Here is a 19,771-nt window from a genome sequence, read left to right on the forward strand (position 1 = left end):
TATTTATTACTTCGACACTCCTGCACTTGGGAGAAGACATCAATCTTTTAGTCGTGTCATATACCATCGATAACTCCTACACAATTCTAATATAAGAGAAACTAGCAACAAGCATCAATGTTAGCTGATTAAAAATAAATTTTACAAATTTATTTAATTTTAAATCATCATCAATAAATATGATTAATTTCATGACATTGAAATGGGGAATATATCTTAGATTGTTCATAATTTTAGGCGGTGTGTTTACAAACCTAGGATCTACAAGTTGTATTAAATCTATAGCGAATGAACAAATTGATCTAAGAACTTCATTAAAGTGCCTATTAATAGTTTTTCCTAGATATTGAAATCTCCCATGAACTTCTTTGTTGGAAGCATCTAGTGTTATTATATGAAGAAACATTTCAATTTTTTCAAAAACACACATTCTTTTAGGTGCTTTTAACCCATATTAGTTTTCAAGTTGAAAGCAAAGACTTTAAAATATTGCCTCATCATCCTTAACATGTTTAAATATCATATTCAATATCCATGTAATATTTCATTAACCATTGCATTCTAGTATTGTATGAATTCATACAAAGCTCCTTATATATATAAGTATTATAATATAATACGAGGGCACTTGTCGTGCATAAAATCAATTTGTAACGATCAATTTTTCTTTTTCAAAACAACTCACCCTCTTCATTTAAATCATCGTCATAGTTGTTGTCATTATTAAAGCTGTGATTACCACTAATCTCCATTGTTATTAGCATAATGACCATAATTAATATAATAGGCAATGTTATTTATTACATCATCGTAACCTCCTTAAAAAAGTGCTTCAAACCATTGTGAATCCATATTTACTATAATGTACAATTTTTTATGTTTAATGAAAATATAAATCAAAGTAATTGTTATATAAATTGAAGATGTTGTATGGAACATGCATTTGTATTATTTTAAAAATATTTAAATTGAAACAATTTTTATATATTATAGAAAATTTCAGTGTGAATATAATTTTAAATTATTGCTATTGAAAATAACAATGAAAAAGAATTTTTATACTTGGAGGATTTAATTAATTTAATTAAATTAAGTTTAATTTGATTTAATAGATTTTTAAGACCTGAACAGAATATATGGAATAAAATCAGAATATTCCAACTAAAATTTAGTTAAGAAATTCAGAATAAACTAAAATTTAAAATAAAATAAAATAAAAATTATTTTATTTTATTTTTTAAATTAATATAAAATATTTCAGCTATCCTAAATAAAACGGAAACAAGCAGTTTGCAATCTTAAGGCTCTTTGCAGATAGAACACTCCTTTAGAGGGCCAGTCAGTAATCAAAGGTGTGCCCTTTACTACGTGTAATATCTCAGTCATGTTATTGTGTCTAAGAAATAGTAAGATACTCTCGGCATGTTTTGAAGGAATTTGAAGGAAATGGAATGGGACATTCTTATATCTTTCCACTCAATTATACTTGAATGATTTTCTTCCTTTCATCTCTTCATAATTCATAATTTAACCAAGTGACAAAGTGGTTGCTGCGCTTTTTAGCCTTGCATTTCATAGACTAATCAGACAAATTACTTTTGTTTAGATGGCTTTCATTTGGAAAACTGGTGGTACTAGGCATAAACATTATGAGGTAAAGTATTTATGAGTTCTGAATTGAATGGGGAGAACACTTTTTTTTTTGGATGGCTGTTAGGATATCTTGGTTCTGCAAATGCTGTGCTGAGGAAAAAGATTCTTTTGCGTGGAAGGCTTTGGGTTATTCTTCTCAGTTCACATTTCAACTGGGAGATAAAAAGCTCCAAAATCCAAACCATCTGTTTTATATGTTTTCCCTTTGTTAAATTACGTATTTTTTTCTTTTTCAGAGCCCCTTCCAAAAGTGAAGGAAAAGTAAATCTCTTTTTGCGCAAATAAAAAAATAAGTCACATTACTAAAGGTGTATTGGTGGCAGAGAGACGGTTCTAATTCCATTGTCTTTTTTACATTTTACATTATCGTTTATGCTTGCATGTCTTTCTGAGCTGGAATATTACACGATCACGGTAACAATAGTTTTTATGAATATTATCAAGCAGGTACATGTGGTTAATTTTTATCTAGTAAGTTGAGCGTGGGTGGCCATTTACTTGAAGAAATTGAATACTGCCATTCTCTTTGAAATTCCTGGCTAGCCATTGTAGGAAAGTCGTGCATGAAGCTAAAGCAACTCACCTGGATTCTGTGAATGGAAGGATGACTCTTGAACTTGGAACAATAACGAATCATTTTTGGTACATCGAGATTAATGTATCACCCTTAATGGTGCAAAAAATATGCACATCCTTTTTTGTGCAGACATGTCCTGACCAGCAGAGCACGAGATGCGACTCTTTTTGGTGCAGAAAAGATAATTACACTTATCGTATACATCTGTCAAACCAGGGGCATATAATGATCACAAATACATGCATGGTTCTACTGGTGGCCTGTCGATTTCCGAAGTTCATGGTTTGCTGAAGATTCCTTGGTTTCACGCGTACTGTATTAATTAAAACCTTGACGTATCGCTGAATCCCACCTAATGTCCGGGATACAGAAACATAGGAAGCTTCATTCTCGGGGAAAATAAAATACAAGCAAGGGAAGCTTAGACTAAGATTGTTAGTTGAATGAATACTAAGCATAGGGTAAGGATTTAGAAGTTGATTGACTAAATTATCTATGTGGAAAGCGTGAAAACAAAACGTGCATTGATTTGCCATTGAATTAATCACTGTCATAGCTGTGGTTTGAGTGTTAACATGGATTTTTTTCAAGTGTTGAATTCGGAATAGCAACGTGCTGTAGAATATTGAAAGTCGTCTTGGAACAGGTAATTGTGCACCTAGTTTTGCAAGAATAATCTTGTCGCAGTCCAAAACATGATGCTATTTTAGGGTTATATTGTTTATATATATATATATATATATATATATATATATATTCTCAACAAATATAATGCAAATTCAAAATAAATTAATTATAAATTATGCAATACAAACACAATGTCAAACAAATATAATTTTAAAATTTAAAATATTTCTAAATAGTCAAGATTAAATAGATCTTTAACTTAAAGTAATTCAACTTAAACAAAATATCAAAATATTATGAAAGTAAAATATTTTAACACAAATATTTTAATTATAAAGTTAGGTTAATGTTATCAAAGCTAATGGAATTTAAAACGTCTCTTATTTTACTCAAATTCCTACAAAGTATAAATACGAAAAAAACAACATGAATATAAACCATATATATTAGTGATAAATCTAATTTTAAAAAATTAAAATCATTGTTAATGAAAATAGTAATAATAGTTTTCAATATTATTATTAATATCATTGTTATTGAAAATAATAATAAAAAGAGTTTTTTATAATTAAGTGATTTAATTAAGTAAATTGAACAAAGTTCAATTTGATTCGATAACTTTTCAAGAGCAAAACAAAACATGTGAAATGAAACCGAAATGTTTTAGGTGGAATTTAGTCGAAAAATCTGGAACAGACTTAGATTTAAAATAAAATAATTTTTTTTTTAATTTTATTTTTTAAATTGATATAGAATATTTCAATTATTTTGAGTAAAGAATTAATATAGAATATTTCAATTATTTTGAGTAAAACAGAATAGAATTGACAATTCTTGGGTTGAATATTGAGAGTACAGATTTCAGGAAAAAAGTTTTTTCTTTTCTTTTCTTTACCTGCTCAATTGGACAATTCAATTTTTCGATGCAAAGATCACAATTGAAGGCTCCTCGGAATTGAAATGTAAAACTTGGTTTTTATGTACGTTTCATAACACCCAATGGCCTTCTTGTACCTTTCTTATGTAGTCTAAGCTCCCTTTTTTTTAATTATTATTTTTACTTTTAGAAATGCCGTGGAAAGAACTTAAGAGCATCGTGTGAAGGAAGTGGGACTTTTCCTATGGGCTTTTTATGCATGATTAACCTGCTTTGTGGATTGTTGGGTTTCTAGATTAACCTGAAAAAAAAAACCTTAGACTGCTAGAAAAGATTTGAGAGTGGTTTACTGAACATTCTGAATTTTCTTTAATTTGATTTAATCCAGCTTTCGTTTATGTTAAGAGTTAAAATTTCTGATTTATTGGCTGTGATTGCGCATGCTTGTTTAAAGTTCAAACTCTCATTGGCATGGAAGAATTGAACTGGCATCGTGTGCAATGCATCAGAAAGAAAACGTTGCAAATTTAATTGAAAATAGCCAACCCAAATATGCAAGGATCCAAATTTAGTTGAGAACCACGTTTGGTTCAATCGGATGCTTGCAAAATCAGGTCAAGAATCAACTTTTTGCTGGGTGGAGTCGTCAAGCGGCCCATTCTGCAGCCATCAATACGGTGGAAGCCATCATATACTAATTCACATGAGAAGGGCGATGATGAGTCAAAAGATTTTTTTCACGATAGAACAGGGCAGAGAAAAAGAAAGAACAACAGTATGACAAAATGAGCACGTCATGGAAGATCGCGTCCTTTATCTGTAGTTTGACTTCACCATGTCTGCTGGTTCCAGTTTTGAATTGTGCGGGAAGAATTACTTGTCTTCTTGAACTTGAAGCTTTAGGCCACACTCTCTATTGATATGATACACATGTTTTCTTTGAATGAGCAATATTATTCCGAACGAGCGCAGCAACTTCGATGTTTCCTCTCAGAACTCTGGTCACGGGTCAAAACTAGATTAAATTATAAATTAGCATTTGTAGTCTTGAAAAATGAATAAATTAGTAATTTTGAAAATATGCAATGACGCATTCAAATTGAATTCTCGATTCTTTGTTTCACTCTCTATCAGTTCTTTCAAGTCAATCCGTTTCTGTTCTCTCGTCTCAATTCCTCATTCTCTTACTATAGGTTTTGTGGCCTGAATAATCATGGGAAAAAAACAATTTAAAAAAGAGAATAAATGATGTGATTTAATTTTTAGTTAATTAGATACAGAAGAAAAAAATTAGGTAAAAAGACTAAAAAAACTAGCTTAAGTCAATCTGAATTAACATACTAAATTTATAACTCAAGGAATAAAAAATTTTCCAAACTAAGTTAGCATATTAACCTCGTGATTTAGGTAATGTAATTATGATAATTTGATAGAAAATAAAATATATATATAAAAAAAAATTAAAAAAATAAAAAAATAATATCAATTTATGTTAATTTTTCAAACTCGTAACTTAAGGTCTTAGATTTGAAGCACACCTCCCATATGGAAAAATCACAAATCTCAATTCTCCACCAATTAAATATTAAAGGATTAACTTAGAAAAAGAATAACAAATAACAAATAAAAAAATAAAGATCAAAATTAAGCAATTACACAAAAGGATCCAGGGCAAAAAATAACAAATAAAAAAATAAAGATCAAAATTAAAATACAAAATAAATTTTATTTTTTATTGAAGGGTGAAATTGAAAAGAAAGATTAATTATACAAAAGAACCAAAAAATTAAAAGTATGAAGATTAAAATTGAAATTTAAAATAAAAATAAAAATCTGATTGAAGGGCAAAATCAAAAAGAAAAATTAATCCAACAAATGATTTAAAAAATAATCAAAAGAATGAGGGCCAAATTGAAAAACATAATACATGGCAAATTGAGATTGAAAAATAAAATTAAAAACATACAAAAATTCTACAAAAAGACCAAGAACCAAAAATATAAATCAAAAGAACATATACTGAAGTTGAAATACCAAAACAAAAAGGATCAAGCTATAAAAAAGACTCACCGATGATATACCATACAAGCATTGTTGACATGCGTTGCACTACTAGGAAGAGGACGCAGTGAAGCTTGCAATGACAAAATATAAGGGTATTTTTTTATGTCGAGAGGCGCCATACACGATGCCTGAAAAGAGGAGGCCCTTCCTACGTGTCGGACAAGTGCATTACACACACCTCAATATTTTTGTTATTGTTTTTTATAATTGGTCAAATACCAAATTTTTTCTACACTAACTTGATAATAATAAAAAGGTCATCGTGAACTCATTGAAAAGTTTAAGGATATTTTGACTATTTCATTGTACATTTTGTTTTTTTATTTTTTATATTTAATCAAATATTAAATTGTCATCAACTGAATTAATAATAATGAAAAAATCATCGTAAAAATATAAAATTAACCATTGATGCTAGTTTTGCTTTTTCTTTTTTTTTTCTTTTAAGAATATTTTAATATTTTTATTGTATATTTTCCTTCTAAGAATATTTTAATATTTTTATTGTATATTTGTAATGAAGAAAAACATATTTATTTATGGTCAATTAATAATGACTAATAAAACTTATGTAAAGATAAAAATACTTTTAGAAAACAGTGTTAAGTTTATTCGAGAGAAGAAAAATCATTATTATATTATTTAAGTGAAGACTGCAAATGAATATGGGTGAAAAATATTTTTGAGAGTGAATTTAAATTTTGTTAATTTATCAAAATTACAAAAAAAAAAAATTACCCCTCAGAACTGTACTTTGAAGTTGGAAAACATTCCATTGATCCTTGACGCGCACGCGCATATATATATATCATCGATTCTTAAACGGATTCCTAAACCATAGCAATTCTCAATTGTGTCACTGCAATTCGAGGCATTTCAATAATTTTTAATTGCATTGTGTTCTCTCTCACTTATTTTTTTTTTAAATTTGCAATGATTTTAAGAGAACACTAAAAAAAATTATTTTTTTATATATATTTTGAATCATGTTGATGTGTTAATTTTAAAAATAATTTTTAAAAAATAAAAAAAATATTTTAATATATTTTAACATGAAATTTTTTTGAAAAACAATCACGCTTCCAAGCATGCTCTAAATATAAAGATTAAAATTAAAATATCTATCTTTGTTTTTTGATGTTGTTTTGGATGAAAAGCATAAATATTTTTATTATTTTATTAATATATATATATATATTTAAATTAGTTTATATATATTTTAATTAATTTTATAAATTTTAAAATTAATATATATATATATATAAATTTTTAATAATTCTAAGATTTATAAAATTTAAATTTAAACAAATCTAAAATCTTGCCGGTTTAACTACCAATAAGTCTTGTAGGAGTCATGAACTTTGAAAGAGATGGTGTTGGTTTAAAGTACAAATACGTGTTGAAGCAGGAGCTGAAGTGTTTGAACGGTTGACAATCATCTATAAGAATGGAAGACAGCCGAACAAGCGGGTCCAAAACGGATATTAAGAAGGCGACCACCGACTCAAAGAGCCACCGCTAAGATTGACACATGTCTTAAAATGGTATTTTAATCCTAAAATTCACAAACTGTCAAATCATAATTGCATACGACATGAGAGTATAATTAGTTGACTAATGATGATAGCGTCGTGCGTGTGTTTCGAGCATGGTTTTCTGACCGTGATTTTTTAAAATCAAAATAATATTTTTTTAATTAAAAAAATAAAAGTTAATAAATTAAAATTAGATTTTTGATTAGATTTTATTAGGTGAATCAGATTATCAGATCATATTAGATTTTTCTTTTTATTTTTTCTTGAATTATATCTAATTTTAATTTTGATTTAGTTAGATCCAAGATTTATCTACTTAATTAAAATATATTTTAAAATTATAGGCAAAAAATAGATTTCCCTTGAAAAATTACTTGTTGGAAAGCAATGTTTTGAATAGTGAAGAACAAATAGTTGATAACTCACTCAGGGGTGTTTTTCTTTTTAATTTTTTAAAGTATTTTTTATATTAAAATATTTTATTTTATTTTTTAAAATTTATTTTTAACATCAATAATAAAACAATACAAAAATACAAAAAAATTAATTGAAAATAACAAAAAAATCAAATATGATTGAACTGCACTCTTTAACCCCCCGAAATAAATTATATTTATTTAAATCAAACTCTTGAAAGTAGATGGGTTTTTTGTTTTAAGGTTTTTCTAAAAGTAGCTCTTGTTCATGCATTTGTATTATTTGTTGGTTTGTTAAAGCTAGAACATGGAACAGTGACTTGTTTTCTTTAAGAGATAGGTATCTGGCACCAACATCTTCTAAGTAGTTTCCGGTGAGAAAATCTTTGCTGATCTTCAAGCGTGCTTTTCCATTTCATTAGTGCTATAACAAACACTAATATAAATAATTATAATATACAAAATGTACAAAAAATAAAATAAAAGAAAATAAATATAACATCATAAAAAGACACTTACCATCATTAAAGATAAAGGAACAGAATATTTCAAATATAAATAATAAGATAAAATTACACTAAGAAAGAAAGAAAAAAATCTTAATGAGTATGTTTGAGTATCTTTGATAGTATAATTGTTGTTGTTTTTTAAAATATTTTTTACTCAAAAATATATTAAAATAATATTTTTTATTTTTTAAAATTATTTTTGATATTAGTGTATCAAAATAATTTAAATATATAAAAAGTATTAATTTAAAATAAAAAATAAAAAAATTTAAATTTATTTAAAAATATTTTTAAAAAAAAAAAAAAACAAAACTCGTTAGAGGATCTCTAATGAAAAGCCATAATGGGTATGGCAAGTATCAGTAAAGCAACTGCAGCGACTGCGATGGTCATTACCTTCATGCATCACCATACATTATTGTAAAGGGAGATGGTGGAGCACGAGGGAGAGGAAAATATTATGGAAGAAGAGCAAATATGTGCTTAGAATCCAGGACCATATGGTTCCTCATAACGTTCCTGGCTCGACCATAAGGTTAATTTAGGCTACATTAATGTAGATATTGTAACATGCAATCAAAGCTCATGACGAGAGACCTCAGCAGGAACACAACGGACAAATTAAGTGGGGGAAGTTCTAGGGTGGGTGAATCATCGTTCTCTAATGAAGTTCTTGATGCAGAGCCCTCTACACAAAGACTCCTACATTCAAAATCCTATGATAGTTTTAATAACGATATCAAATTTGACAGTTCCAATAGTTTTAATAACTATATAGGTCTGTGAGCGATTTGGTGCATGGCGCTAATGGCGGACTTATTTTCTCATGGTAATGAGATCGATGGCATGTAATTTTATCCTTGGATCGATGGCTTAACGCTTTAAAGTGGTGGTTTTCACCCATGACTAGATGGTTAAGCTCACTGCTAGCTTGCGAATGTTATGTTGATGGGGAAATGCCAGCCCTATTTAATATCCAGGATGTAAGGAGTGAGAAAAGAAAGGATAAACAGGCACAGCCCTATCGGGGATTAACAAAAAGTAATGTTGGCTAGTCAAAGATTATAAAGATTATTTAACTTGAATTTGATCCAGATGGAGCCTAATATACGAGAAAAAGTGATGGATTGCTTAAAATCAAATTTGTCATATTTCACAATATTGTCTCCAACATATATCTTAGGAATTGACAAAGTGATAGATTTATATGAAGACTTTTCTTTCCTGGAATTAAAGCGATGGAGACAAAAAAAATTTATCTAAATGAGGGAGGTATATATTCATTTTTTTTATCTAAATGAGGGAGGTATATATTCATGAAACATCTATGATTTAGTAATATAAATTATATAGATTAACAGAGAGATAATATAAATTGTAATACATATTATAATATAAATTATATTTAATTATTTAAGTTTTTAAATTAATATAGTTTTTTAATAGGTACGAGTGTTTAATAACATAAGGATTACGAGTTTTGATTAAAAAATAATAACATAAATCAATGTGCATATATGTAAATTTAAAAGATTTTCTTTTCAAAAAAATATCAAAAAATAACATAAATTATATCTTTATATAATCAAGCTTTTACTTGACGTGTTTCTTGGAAAACATTACTCGTTTTTCATGTAATTTGTTTTTTTCTCAAAAACCAACACTAAAATCAACACGGAGAAGAGACTCGAGGTGAAGGTTGACGGAGCATTTGATATTCTCAGAGATAATCAACGCGACAGAAGAACACGTGGAAATGATATCGAAACAAAGATGATTAAGTATTTTTCCACAATGAATTACGTGGAAAGACAACGAGGAATTAATGTGTAGCCCCCCAATAAAGCAGGAATGTGGGGACCGTATAAAATCCTACTCACGCCTGCAAGGGCGATGCTACAGTGCCTCGTGGGAGCACTGCCCTCCGAATTTTTATTTTTTTGAAAGCTCTTAGATCAGATTAAAAAAAAAAAAACAGAGCCCGACCAAAATTCATTAAACTCTTACAGTGAAAAGTTGAAACAACTCGCGCGCGATATTTTCAGTTGTGTTTATCTTTTCTCTGTTTCTCCACCTCTTCTCGTTGTCTTCTTCTCTCTCTTCTTTTTTTCCCTCCTCCTTCGATAATCATGAGGCTGTCAATCTCCTCCTTGTTCTCTCCAAGGAACACACCTTCTGCTGATCTCTTGCTTATTAGCTTAATTGACGCACGATCCCAATCCATAACAGATTGAAAGGCTTCAGCAGGGCATCGCTTGAGTTTGTTCAAGAGCCATGCTAAGGTGTCTCATCTTCTTTTTGTTCCATCATCAACAGAAGCAGCAGCAGCCATACTTCTTCACGCTTTTGACAAAGCGAATATCTATGATGATGAGTCGCTACAAGGAGAAGACCCAGTTGGTGGCACATTGCTGATAAACCATCAAATCAGAGCACCGACATTGAAAAATCTCCTCCGCCGCTTGTGCAATTGTTGATAAAGCAAACGCTGCCGCAAATGCCATGGCTTTCAGTCTTAGATACGGAGAGAGAATAACATTAAAGAACAGGAATGGCACACGAATGACAAATGCTGTAAGACAGCATCGGCTGTTGAATATCGAAGAAAATTTTCGCGTTTAGATTTTCTGATTTTTTCTTTATTAGGTTCATGATTTAATGTATAACTAGTTTTTTAAGTTAATTTAGTATTTTATATATATATATATATGGTTGAAGAACCAATTTTTAACTCAAAATTTAAGTTTAATATTTGAGATCTTAATATATATTTTATATTATTTTCTAATATACAATCTTAAATAAAAACTATTTAAGCTTCAAACTTATATAAATTCATATTATAATGTATTTAATTTTTATTAAATAAATAAAAATAATAATATTTAAATTTGTTACCATTTAATTATCAAAACTCTAATATTATATTAAAAAATTAATTCAACTTAAAAATTTAAATATAATTTATATTATTTTTTAATATTTTTTTATATCTTAAATAAAAAATCTTATAAAATTAATGAAATATTGAAAGGGCTAGTTTTGTGAAGATAAAAAAGTGCACAAAACAACTAAATTACAATAAAAAAATTATGCAGCTTATTCTTGCACGCACTTGATTAAAATGAGAATAAATATAAAATTTATGTTCAATAAAAAAAATATTCATATTTTTATTTATTCATGGGAAGAGGGGATAAAATTATTAGATGATTAATATGTCTTTATTCAATAAATAAATGGGTGTAATATTCAAATAAAAAAATAGGACCTAGAAATTGAATGTAAGAAAGCATTACATGTTATTTGTGTTAAAATGATAAAAGAGAGAGGGTAAGTTGGAAGAGAAAAGGCAGTTAAATTTTTTTTTCTCTATTTTATAGCTTTTATAAAAAAAAATGTATGAGAATAACTATTTATTTTCAATAAAAAAATATTTTAAGGGGGTGGTATTTTGCTGGTGTTTTAAAATCTCTCTATACGAGCTGTTTGTTACATTCAAATTCTCATGGCTTTTTTTGGCTTGATCAAGGGCTTGTGGTTTTTCCTTTGATCCAAGGGCTGTCAAATTTTTTGGGAGCCATGCTCCCACTTATTTCATGAGTGGACTGTAGCATTTGCCTTAAAAAAAAGTAATTTATAATATTTTCTCAGTAAAAACTATTTAAGCTTTAAATTTATATAAATTTATATTACAATATAATTAATTTTTATTAAATAAATAAAGATAATAAGATTTAAAAACATGACTGTTAAATTTTCAAAACTTTAATACTATATTAAAAAATTAATTTAACTTAAAAATTTAAATATAATCTATTAGATGAGATTTTAAAATATAATTTATATTATTTTTTTATATCTTAAATAAAAAAATCAAAACATAATATATTATAAAATTAATAAAATACTAAAAGGGCTAGTTTTGTAAAGATAGAAAAGTACTCAAAACAACTAAATTACAATAAAAAAAATTACACAGCTTATTCTTGCACGCACTTGATTAAAATGAGAATAAATATAAAATTTATATTTGATAAAATAAAAATATTCATGTTTTTATTTATTCATGGGAAGAGGGGATAAAATTATTAGATGACTAATATGTCTTTATTCAATAAATAAATGGGTGTAATATTCAAATAAAAAAATAGGACCTAGAAATTGAATGTAAGAAAGCATTACATGTTATTTGTGTTAAAATGATAAAAGAGAGAGGGTAAGTTGGAAGAGAAAAGGCAGTTAAATTTTTTTTTCTCTATTTTATAGCTTTTATAAAAAAAAATGTATGAGAATAACTATTTATTTTCAATAAAAAAATATTTTAAGGGGGTGGTATTTTGCTGGTGTTTTAAAATCTCTCTATACGAGCTGTTTGTTACATTCAAATTCTCATGGCTTTTTTTGGCTTGATCAAGGGCTTGTGGTTTTTCCTTTGATCCAAGGGCTGTCAAATTTTTTTTATTTCATGAGTGGACAGCATTTGCCTTAAAAAAAGTAATTTATAATATTTTCTCAGTTATTTTTTAAATTTTATTTTTTAAAATATAGAGATATAAATATACAAATATTTTTATTATTTTTAGGTCATTATTTTATTTTATTTTCAAAATATTTCTAATTACTACGTCGGTAGCACCGCTGCGTAAGCTTAAATTATATCCACGCTGCTCACCAGCTACACCAAGTGTGAGTCCAGTCAACCAGCCACAGGAAAGGAACTCCAAGACCAACACCGCTCCTGTGTGGTTCCTACGAAGATTCTTCACAGTACATTTTTGAATTGAAATCAGTAGCCTTACTGCTTAAAGTGAGGGTAGGTGGATATGGATAATTGTTTTTACCAAACAATTTAATTTTAATAAAAAATTAAAATTTTTAAAATCATGGTTAGAACCAGAACAAACATGAACTTAAAATTCATTATATATTTATTCTTACAATAAATATATAATATACAACCTTCTAAATTGTTTATTACTGGTTTAAAATTTTTATCCTTAACCATCCCATAATCGCTTGAGATGAAAATTTTTTATTTTTAAATTATTTTTTCTGTATTTTAGATTATTTTAATAAAATTGATGTTAAAAATAAAATTATTAAAAAAATATATTTTTAAATAAAAAATACTTTAAAAAATAATTATAATTTTAGAAAAAGAAAAAGAAAAACATTGATCTTCAACAGGGATCCAAGATATTAACATAGTTTAAGAAGAAAACACCTCGAATATAAAACTAAACAGACACGTCTCAAGGGCTCAAGGTTGGATAAACGTACTCCAACATCAAACCACTTCACCTAACCCTGTGGATACCAAGCAAAATTATATTCAAATTTGTCTTCATTCAATAAATAAAACTAAACAGAGACATCTCAAGGGCTCAGGTATTGTCTTAAATGACTGTATGTACGAAACAAAGGCATATTTTTCGTTTTTACCCTTTAAGTTCATGTGGTTAGTAATTGTACAAACATCCATGACGTATCGTGTAAGGGATTCTAATTTCCCAGTTCATGTTCCTCTTCAATTTCTAACCATCTATTTTAGTATATCTTCTTTAAATTCAAAAAACAGAAACGTAACATGGTATTTAAGGTTTTATTCCTTCTGTGTCTATGTTAAATCGAAAAGTCTCCCAGAACTAGGAGACTGACTAAATGCTAGCACTCTTTAGTTCATAATAAATCAAAAGGAAAATGAAGAATATAAAGATAATAACCCATCACTATTCACTACAGATAGATTTCTCTCTTACACGTGCTTATGTACTTGAAACAAACGCACACACAGACGCAAGCAATTACGCTTGACTGACCATTGAGGGCAATTTAATTCTTCTCTCTTTTATATTTGAACTTTTATGAAGACTTTTCCTTTTGCCTTTTTCCCTCCCTAAATATTTTACTGGATTACCTTACCATGCTCTGCCTATAAAATGGTGGCGGGGCTTCCACTCCTTTCCCATCATGTCCTGACTTCACATTCCTAAGGCAATTCTCTAGCAGCTACTATTCCTGGATAGCTAGCAAGCTCCTTGAGAAAATTTCTCATACTAGTTACACAAAGGTATATTAATACTTGCTATAGATCTTTTAAAGACAGAGAAATGGAGAGGCAGCACCAACTTTTGTCTAAGATTGCAACCAATGATGGACATGGAGAGAACTCCCCATATTTTGATGGATGGAAAGCTTACGATAAAAACCCTTTTCACCCTACTGAAAACCCCCATGGAGTAATACAAATGGGTCTAGCAGAAAATCAGGTAAATACTTCTTGCTGGAGAATTCTCGGCTTACTTCGTTTTTGTTATAATTATAGAGGAAACGCTTTTAATTAAGAGCATGAACTTAATCACTTTGGAACTGCACCTCCCTTTTAGTTTTCTGATATTATTTCTTTGTTTATCTGCATGCAGCTTTCCGCTGATTTGATTATAGACTGGATGAAGAAACATCCCAAAGCCTCCATTTGCAATCCTGAAGGAGTTCATCTGTTCAAGGATATTGCTAACTTTCAGGATTATCATGGCCTGCCAGAGTTTCGACAGGTATTATTAAATTAAAATGCTGAAACCATGGTCTCTCTAACACATGAAGCGTATCCGTGAATCCACATTATTGACGACAGCATGCCTGTCATTTTTTTTTCCAGGCTATTGCGAAGTTTATGGAGAGAGTTAGAGGAGGAAGGGTGACATTTGATCCAGATCGCATAGTCATGAGCGGTGGAGCAACTGGAGCAAACGAGCTGATCATGTTTTGCCTGGCCGATCCCGGGGATGCTTTCCTTGTTCCTTCTCCTTACTATCCTGCGTATGTTATCTTCCGGTTGATTAAATTAATTATGGTCTTTCATTTTCCATACCCAACGGCAACAAATACTTCCCTATTTTAATGACACATATATATTCAACGCGAGCACAAGTCTAGAACTAGTGCTTTCAATTCTAATGTGGTGGTTGGATGATTTTGAGCATTCTGACAATGGAATGGCTAGATTTGTCACAAAGTCGAGCAATTGAAAAGTAGAAATGACACATATATATATATTCAACGCGAGCACAAGTCTAGATAATGACACATATATATTCAACGCGAGCACAAGTCTAGAACTAGTGCTTTCAATTCTAATGTGGTGGTTGGATGATTTTGAGCATTCTGACAATGGAATGGCTAGATTTGTCACAAAGTCGAGCAATTGAAAAGTAGGCATAAGAAAAGAATAAATATTTGTGCAGTGCTAGAGAGTCCATGCATGCCTCATAATATATATGGTTTTGAACATTGAAAAATCCAACTAAAAGAAATGGGATTCTGCTTCCACACAAGTGCTAACCATTATTTCCCCAACAACTTATTGCAGGAAGAGACACGGGTCAAATTGAATAGTATTTAGGTGTCATTTCTGGAATTTGTAGAGATGCATTTCTTGCTGGGGGGTTCAGGAACAAAATTCAAAGTGGGGTTTGAACCTTTAACTAGTCCGGTCAACCAATAAAATTGTTTTAACTGCTACTAATTAATGGGCAGTAATCTTCATGAATACGATCTAATTTCTCAAGTTGACCTTAGAAAATCAATACACAACCATTCGAGCACTAGTCAAAGAGTAAGCTTGTCCTCGGATTGTTGGAGTCCAATTTCTTATACTCTCTTCAGTTTACAGCTGGAAGTTGGAAGATTTTTCCAAATTAGTCCAAATTTCAGAAAAAGACTTTGTAAAATAATAATCCTATCCTCTAGTAGCCGTGACCCATTAAAACTTGTTCATGACCTTTCACATTCCTTCTTCAAATCAAGGACACGGAAATTATATAAAGTACTCGTGTGAACACAAAGATGTCAAAAGATGGAAGTTTGCTTTATTTTCTTTCCTCTTCGCGCACAAGCAAAACTTTAAAAGTCCGTTGACAATTTGATAAGTCGTGCTAAATATTTCTGACATATCTCGAATATTGCAGATTCTATCGAGACCTGGGATGGCGCACTGGGGTCCAGATTGTTCCAGTTGACTGCGATAGCTCAAACAATTTCCAGATCACAAAAGTAGCGCTGGAAGCAGCATATGATAAGGCACAACAGGATGGCATTAATGTTAAAGGCTTAATCATAACAAATCCATCAAATCCACTTGGCACCACCTTGGACAGAGAGACACTAAAGTGCCTCTTGAGCTTCATCAATGAGAAAAACATACACATAGTCTGCGATGAAATTTATGCAGCGACCATCTTCAGCTCCCAGAATTTCGTGAGCATTTCCGAGGTTATCGAAGAGGTCATAGATTGCAAGCGAGACCTCATTCACATTGTTTACAGCCTGTCCAAGGACATGGGACTCCCTGGCTTCAGAGTTGGACTTGTTTACTCATACAACGATGCAGTTGTTAATTGCGGCCGAAAGATGTCGAGTTTTGGGCTAGTCTCCTCACAAACTCAATATTTACTTGCTTCAATGCTTTCTGATGAAGAGTTTGTCGAGGATTTCCTAGCCGAGAGCTCGAAAAGGCTAAAGAAAAGGCACGGTATTTTGACAAAGGGATTGGAACAAATTGGGATCAGTTGTTTGGAAAGCAAAGCCGGTCTCTTTGTTTGGATGAATTTGCGCCATCTCCTCAAGGAACAAACAAATGATGGTGAAATGGCACTGTGGCGCGTGATCGTTAACGACGTGAAGCTAAATGTTTCTCCAGGCTCCTCCTTCCATTGCGTTGAGCCTGGTTGGTTTAGGGTCTGCTTCGCCAACATGGATGATGAAACTCTGGAAGTTGCACTGAAAAGAATACACGCATTTGTCGGTGAACAAAAGGAAAGGGAGGCACTGTCAACGAAAACCAAGGATATGCCATCAAAGACCAAGTGCTGGAAGAAGAATCTTCGGCTCAGCTTCTCGTCTCGTATATTTGAAGAGGGTATTGGATCTCCAATTGCGATGTCTCCTCACTCGCCGCTTGTTCGAGCAAGGACTTAAATTCGTAAATTGCATAGAGTTCTAATCAACTCTACTGCTAGGTGGTAGCTACTTCAACAATGAAATAAGATTCTTTCGTCACTGCGAACATTTTTTTTTTCCCATTAATTCAGTAAATGTTTAGAAGTGGAGGGTGGATGAACAACCAATTAATATTCGAAATTCAATGTAATGATGTCAATTTGAAATTCAAGTGATAACTGTTCTCCTCCTTTCAGTTTGAATTCGATTGAATTTCTTCGTTTCAAAGATTTAAAACATTTTATTTTTCACATGCTTGGATGGAAAACCTAAATTATTAAGTTATTAATTAATTAAATTTATAAGAGATTTCTCAGTACCGATCATAGATGTACGAGATACAGCTGCAACACATAAAACACATTGCAAAAATATACATGAAATTAAACTAGCTCCAAAACTGAAGAATGATGTAGGGATCTAGCAAGCAGTATAACCAAATTAAGATAATTACCTGTACGTTTAATGCGTTTTCTCCATAATTAGGGGTTTACCGATGGACTTACTTCGCATATACGCCCTTAATAATTAAAAGTATGTACAAGTTGCTTCATTTGGCCGCGCATGCATATGACGCAAATACAAAGCACAAATAAACATTTTGCATATCTCAACAAATGCTTGCTTCCATTTTTTTTTTATAAAAAAAACACTAAAAGATGAGGAGTTTTATTTTACCTCTTCTCACAAAATATTATTAATTAAAATAGTGTTTTGTATTTTTATTTTTTTCTTCTTTGATATTTTTCAATTAATATTTTTTTATTAAATTTTTTATTTTTAGTTCTCTCACACTCATAACACATATTATAGATTTGGAGTTAATCTAGTTGACTTAAATTCTTTTTCTTCATTATTTTTTTTAATTTTATCTTTTAGTATTGAATTGATTGACAATTAAGTTTCATAATTTGTTTTATTTACTTTCTACTATATTATTTTGACTTCATGACCCAGTAATTGCTTAACATGTAAACTAGAGTTAATTTGGATTGTTTTTTATGTTATTTTTCAATTAAATTATTTTTTTTAATTTTATTATTATTCATTAGGTCGGTTGAGAAATGAGTTTCATAATCTGTTTTGATTTACTTTTTATAAAAATATCTTGATCTCATGATCAAGGTTGTAGGTTTTGGTATATGTATCCTAGTTAAATCATGTTGTTTTTTGTTTTTATAAAAGGTTATCTTAGTCTCATGACTTGATTCGTGAGTTATTCAAGATTAAACTTTCTTGTTATTGTGTTGTCTTTGTCTTATAACTCAGGTTGCGGGTTTGACAGGTTAACCTAGTTGACTCAATTTATTTTTTTAATCTATTTTTTTAATTTTATCATTTAATATTATATTTGATCAAGAATTAAGACTCATCATGTGTTTCAATTTTTTTTTTATTAAATTATCATGACCTTATGATCCGGAAATAGTACTTAATAGATTAACCTGGGTTTACTTGACTCATTTTTATGTCATATTTTAATTATAATTTTTATAAATTTCATCATTCAACATTACATCTGATAGGTTAGATTAATAATTAAGATTTATAATTTATTTTTATTTACTCTTTATAGAGTTATCTCGGTCCTATGACAAAAATCATGGATTTGATAGATTAACCCAAGTTAAATCATAATATTTTTTTAGGTTATCTCTGTCTTATGACTCGGGTCATAGGTTTGATGGATTGACGTGAGTAATTTTTTATGTTTTTTTAATTGATTTTTTTTTAGCTGATTGAGAATTGAGAATTGAAATTCATAATTTGTTTTGTTTTATTTTCTATGGGGTTATATTGGTCTTATGACAAAGGTCACTGATTTGACAAGTTAATTTGATTTTTTTATATTATTTTTTTAAATAAATTTTTTTTAATTTTATTATTCAACATTGAGTTAATTGAGAATTAGACTTCATAATGCTTATTTTATTTTCTTTCTATGGGATTATCATAGTTTTATAACTTGAGTCGTGAATTTAATATGTTCACTCAAGTTAGGCTCACGCTTCGCTGCGAGTCAAATCAAAATACAGTGATTGCATTAATAGCATCACTATTTTATTTTGCATGTAATAAAATATTTGAAATGAGAATTAAAACTTGCCCATCATATAGGATAAAATTAATCTACCATCATACACATTAACAAATAAAAAATATTGGTATGGCATGTTCACCCTAATAGGTTACGAGCAAACTAGTCATCCTGTTCAAATAGTGATCTAATTAAAAAAAAATTTAACATTGTTATCATTTTAACCCCCTACCTAACCCTTGCTCAAATGTGAAATGGAGGACCATGAAAGAATTGAATTGCAAAATAATCTATGAAGCGTAGTGAAAAAAGGACACGTTGTATTCCCTTGTGCTAATCCACGAATTCAACGACCCAGGTAATAGACATGGCCATGATGAGTTAACATGATTGGATAATCTATGTAAACCCTTATATAAATATAGGACTAAAAGTAATGAAAACTTATGATGAAAATAAATGAATGAATGGTAAA

The 19,771-nt window shown here is 29.6% G+C and overlaps 1 protein-coding gene and 1 long non-coding RNA gene across 4 annotated transcripts; both read left to right on the forward strand.

Annotated features, from left to right (window-relative positions):
• The first annotated feature begins 1,270 nt into the window (after nt 1-1,270).
• LOC105124830 (uncharacterized) lies at nt 1,271-2,362 on the forward strand. Of its 3 annotated transcripts, none has more exons than XR_842124.1 (2): nt 1,271-1,352; nt 2,101-2,362. It is a non-coding gene; the product is annotated as an uncharacterized LOC105124830 (long non-coding RNA). The 3 variants fall into 3 exon arrangements; XR_842125.1 differs by having other exon boundaries at nt 1,277-1,654; XR_842123.1 differs by having other exon boundaries at nt 1,280-1,352; nt 1,890-2,362.
• Nucleotides 2,363-14,209: 11,847 nt separating this feature from the next.
• On the forward strand, nt 14,210-17,461 carry LOC105124831 (1-aminocyclopropane-1-carboxylate synthase 1-like). The gene is made up of 4 exons (XM_011024974.1): nt 14,210-14,530; nt 14,684-14,815; nt 14,920-15,080; nt 16,229-17,461. Exons 1-4 carry the CDS (start codon nt 14,372-14,374, stop codon nt 17,235-17,237), a joined length of 1,461 nt encoding a protein of 486 aa, XP_011023276.1. The 5' UTR covers nt 14,210-14,371; the 3' UTR covers nt 17,238-17,461.
• The last annotated feature ends 2,310 nt before the right edge of the window (nt 17,462-19,771 follow it).

Source organism: Populus euphratica, unplaced genomic scaffold, assembly GCF_000495115.2.
Source record: "Populus euphratica unplaced genomic scaffold, PopEup_1.0 scaffold32.1, whole genome shotgun sequence".
Taxonomy (NCBI): Eukaryota; Viridiplantae; Streptophyta; class Magnoliopsida; order Malpighiales; family Salicaceae; genus Populus; species Populus euphratica.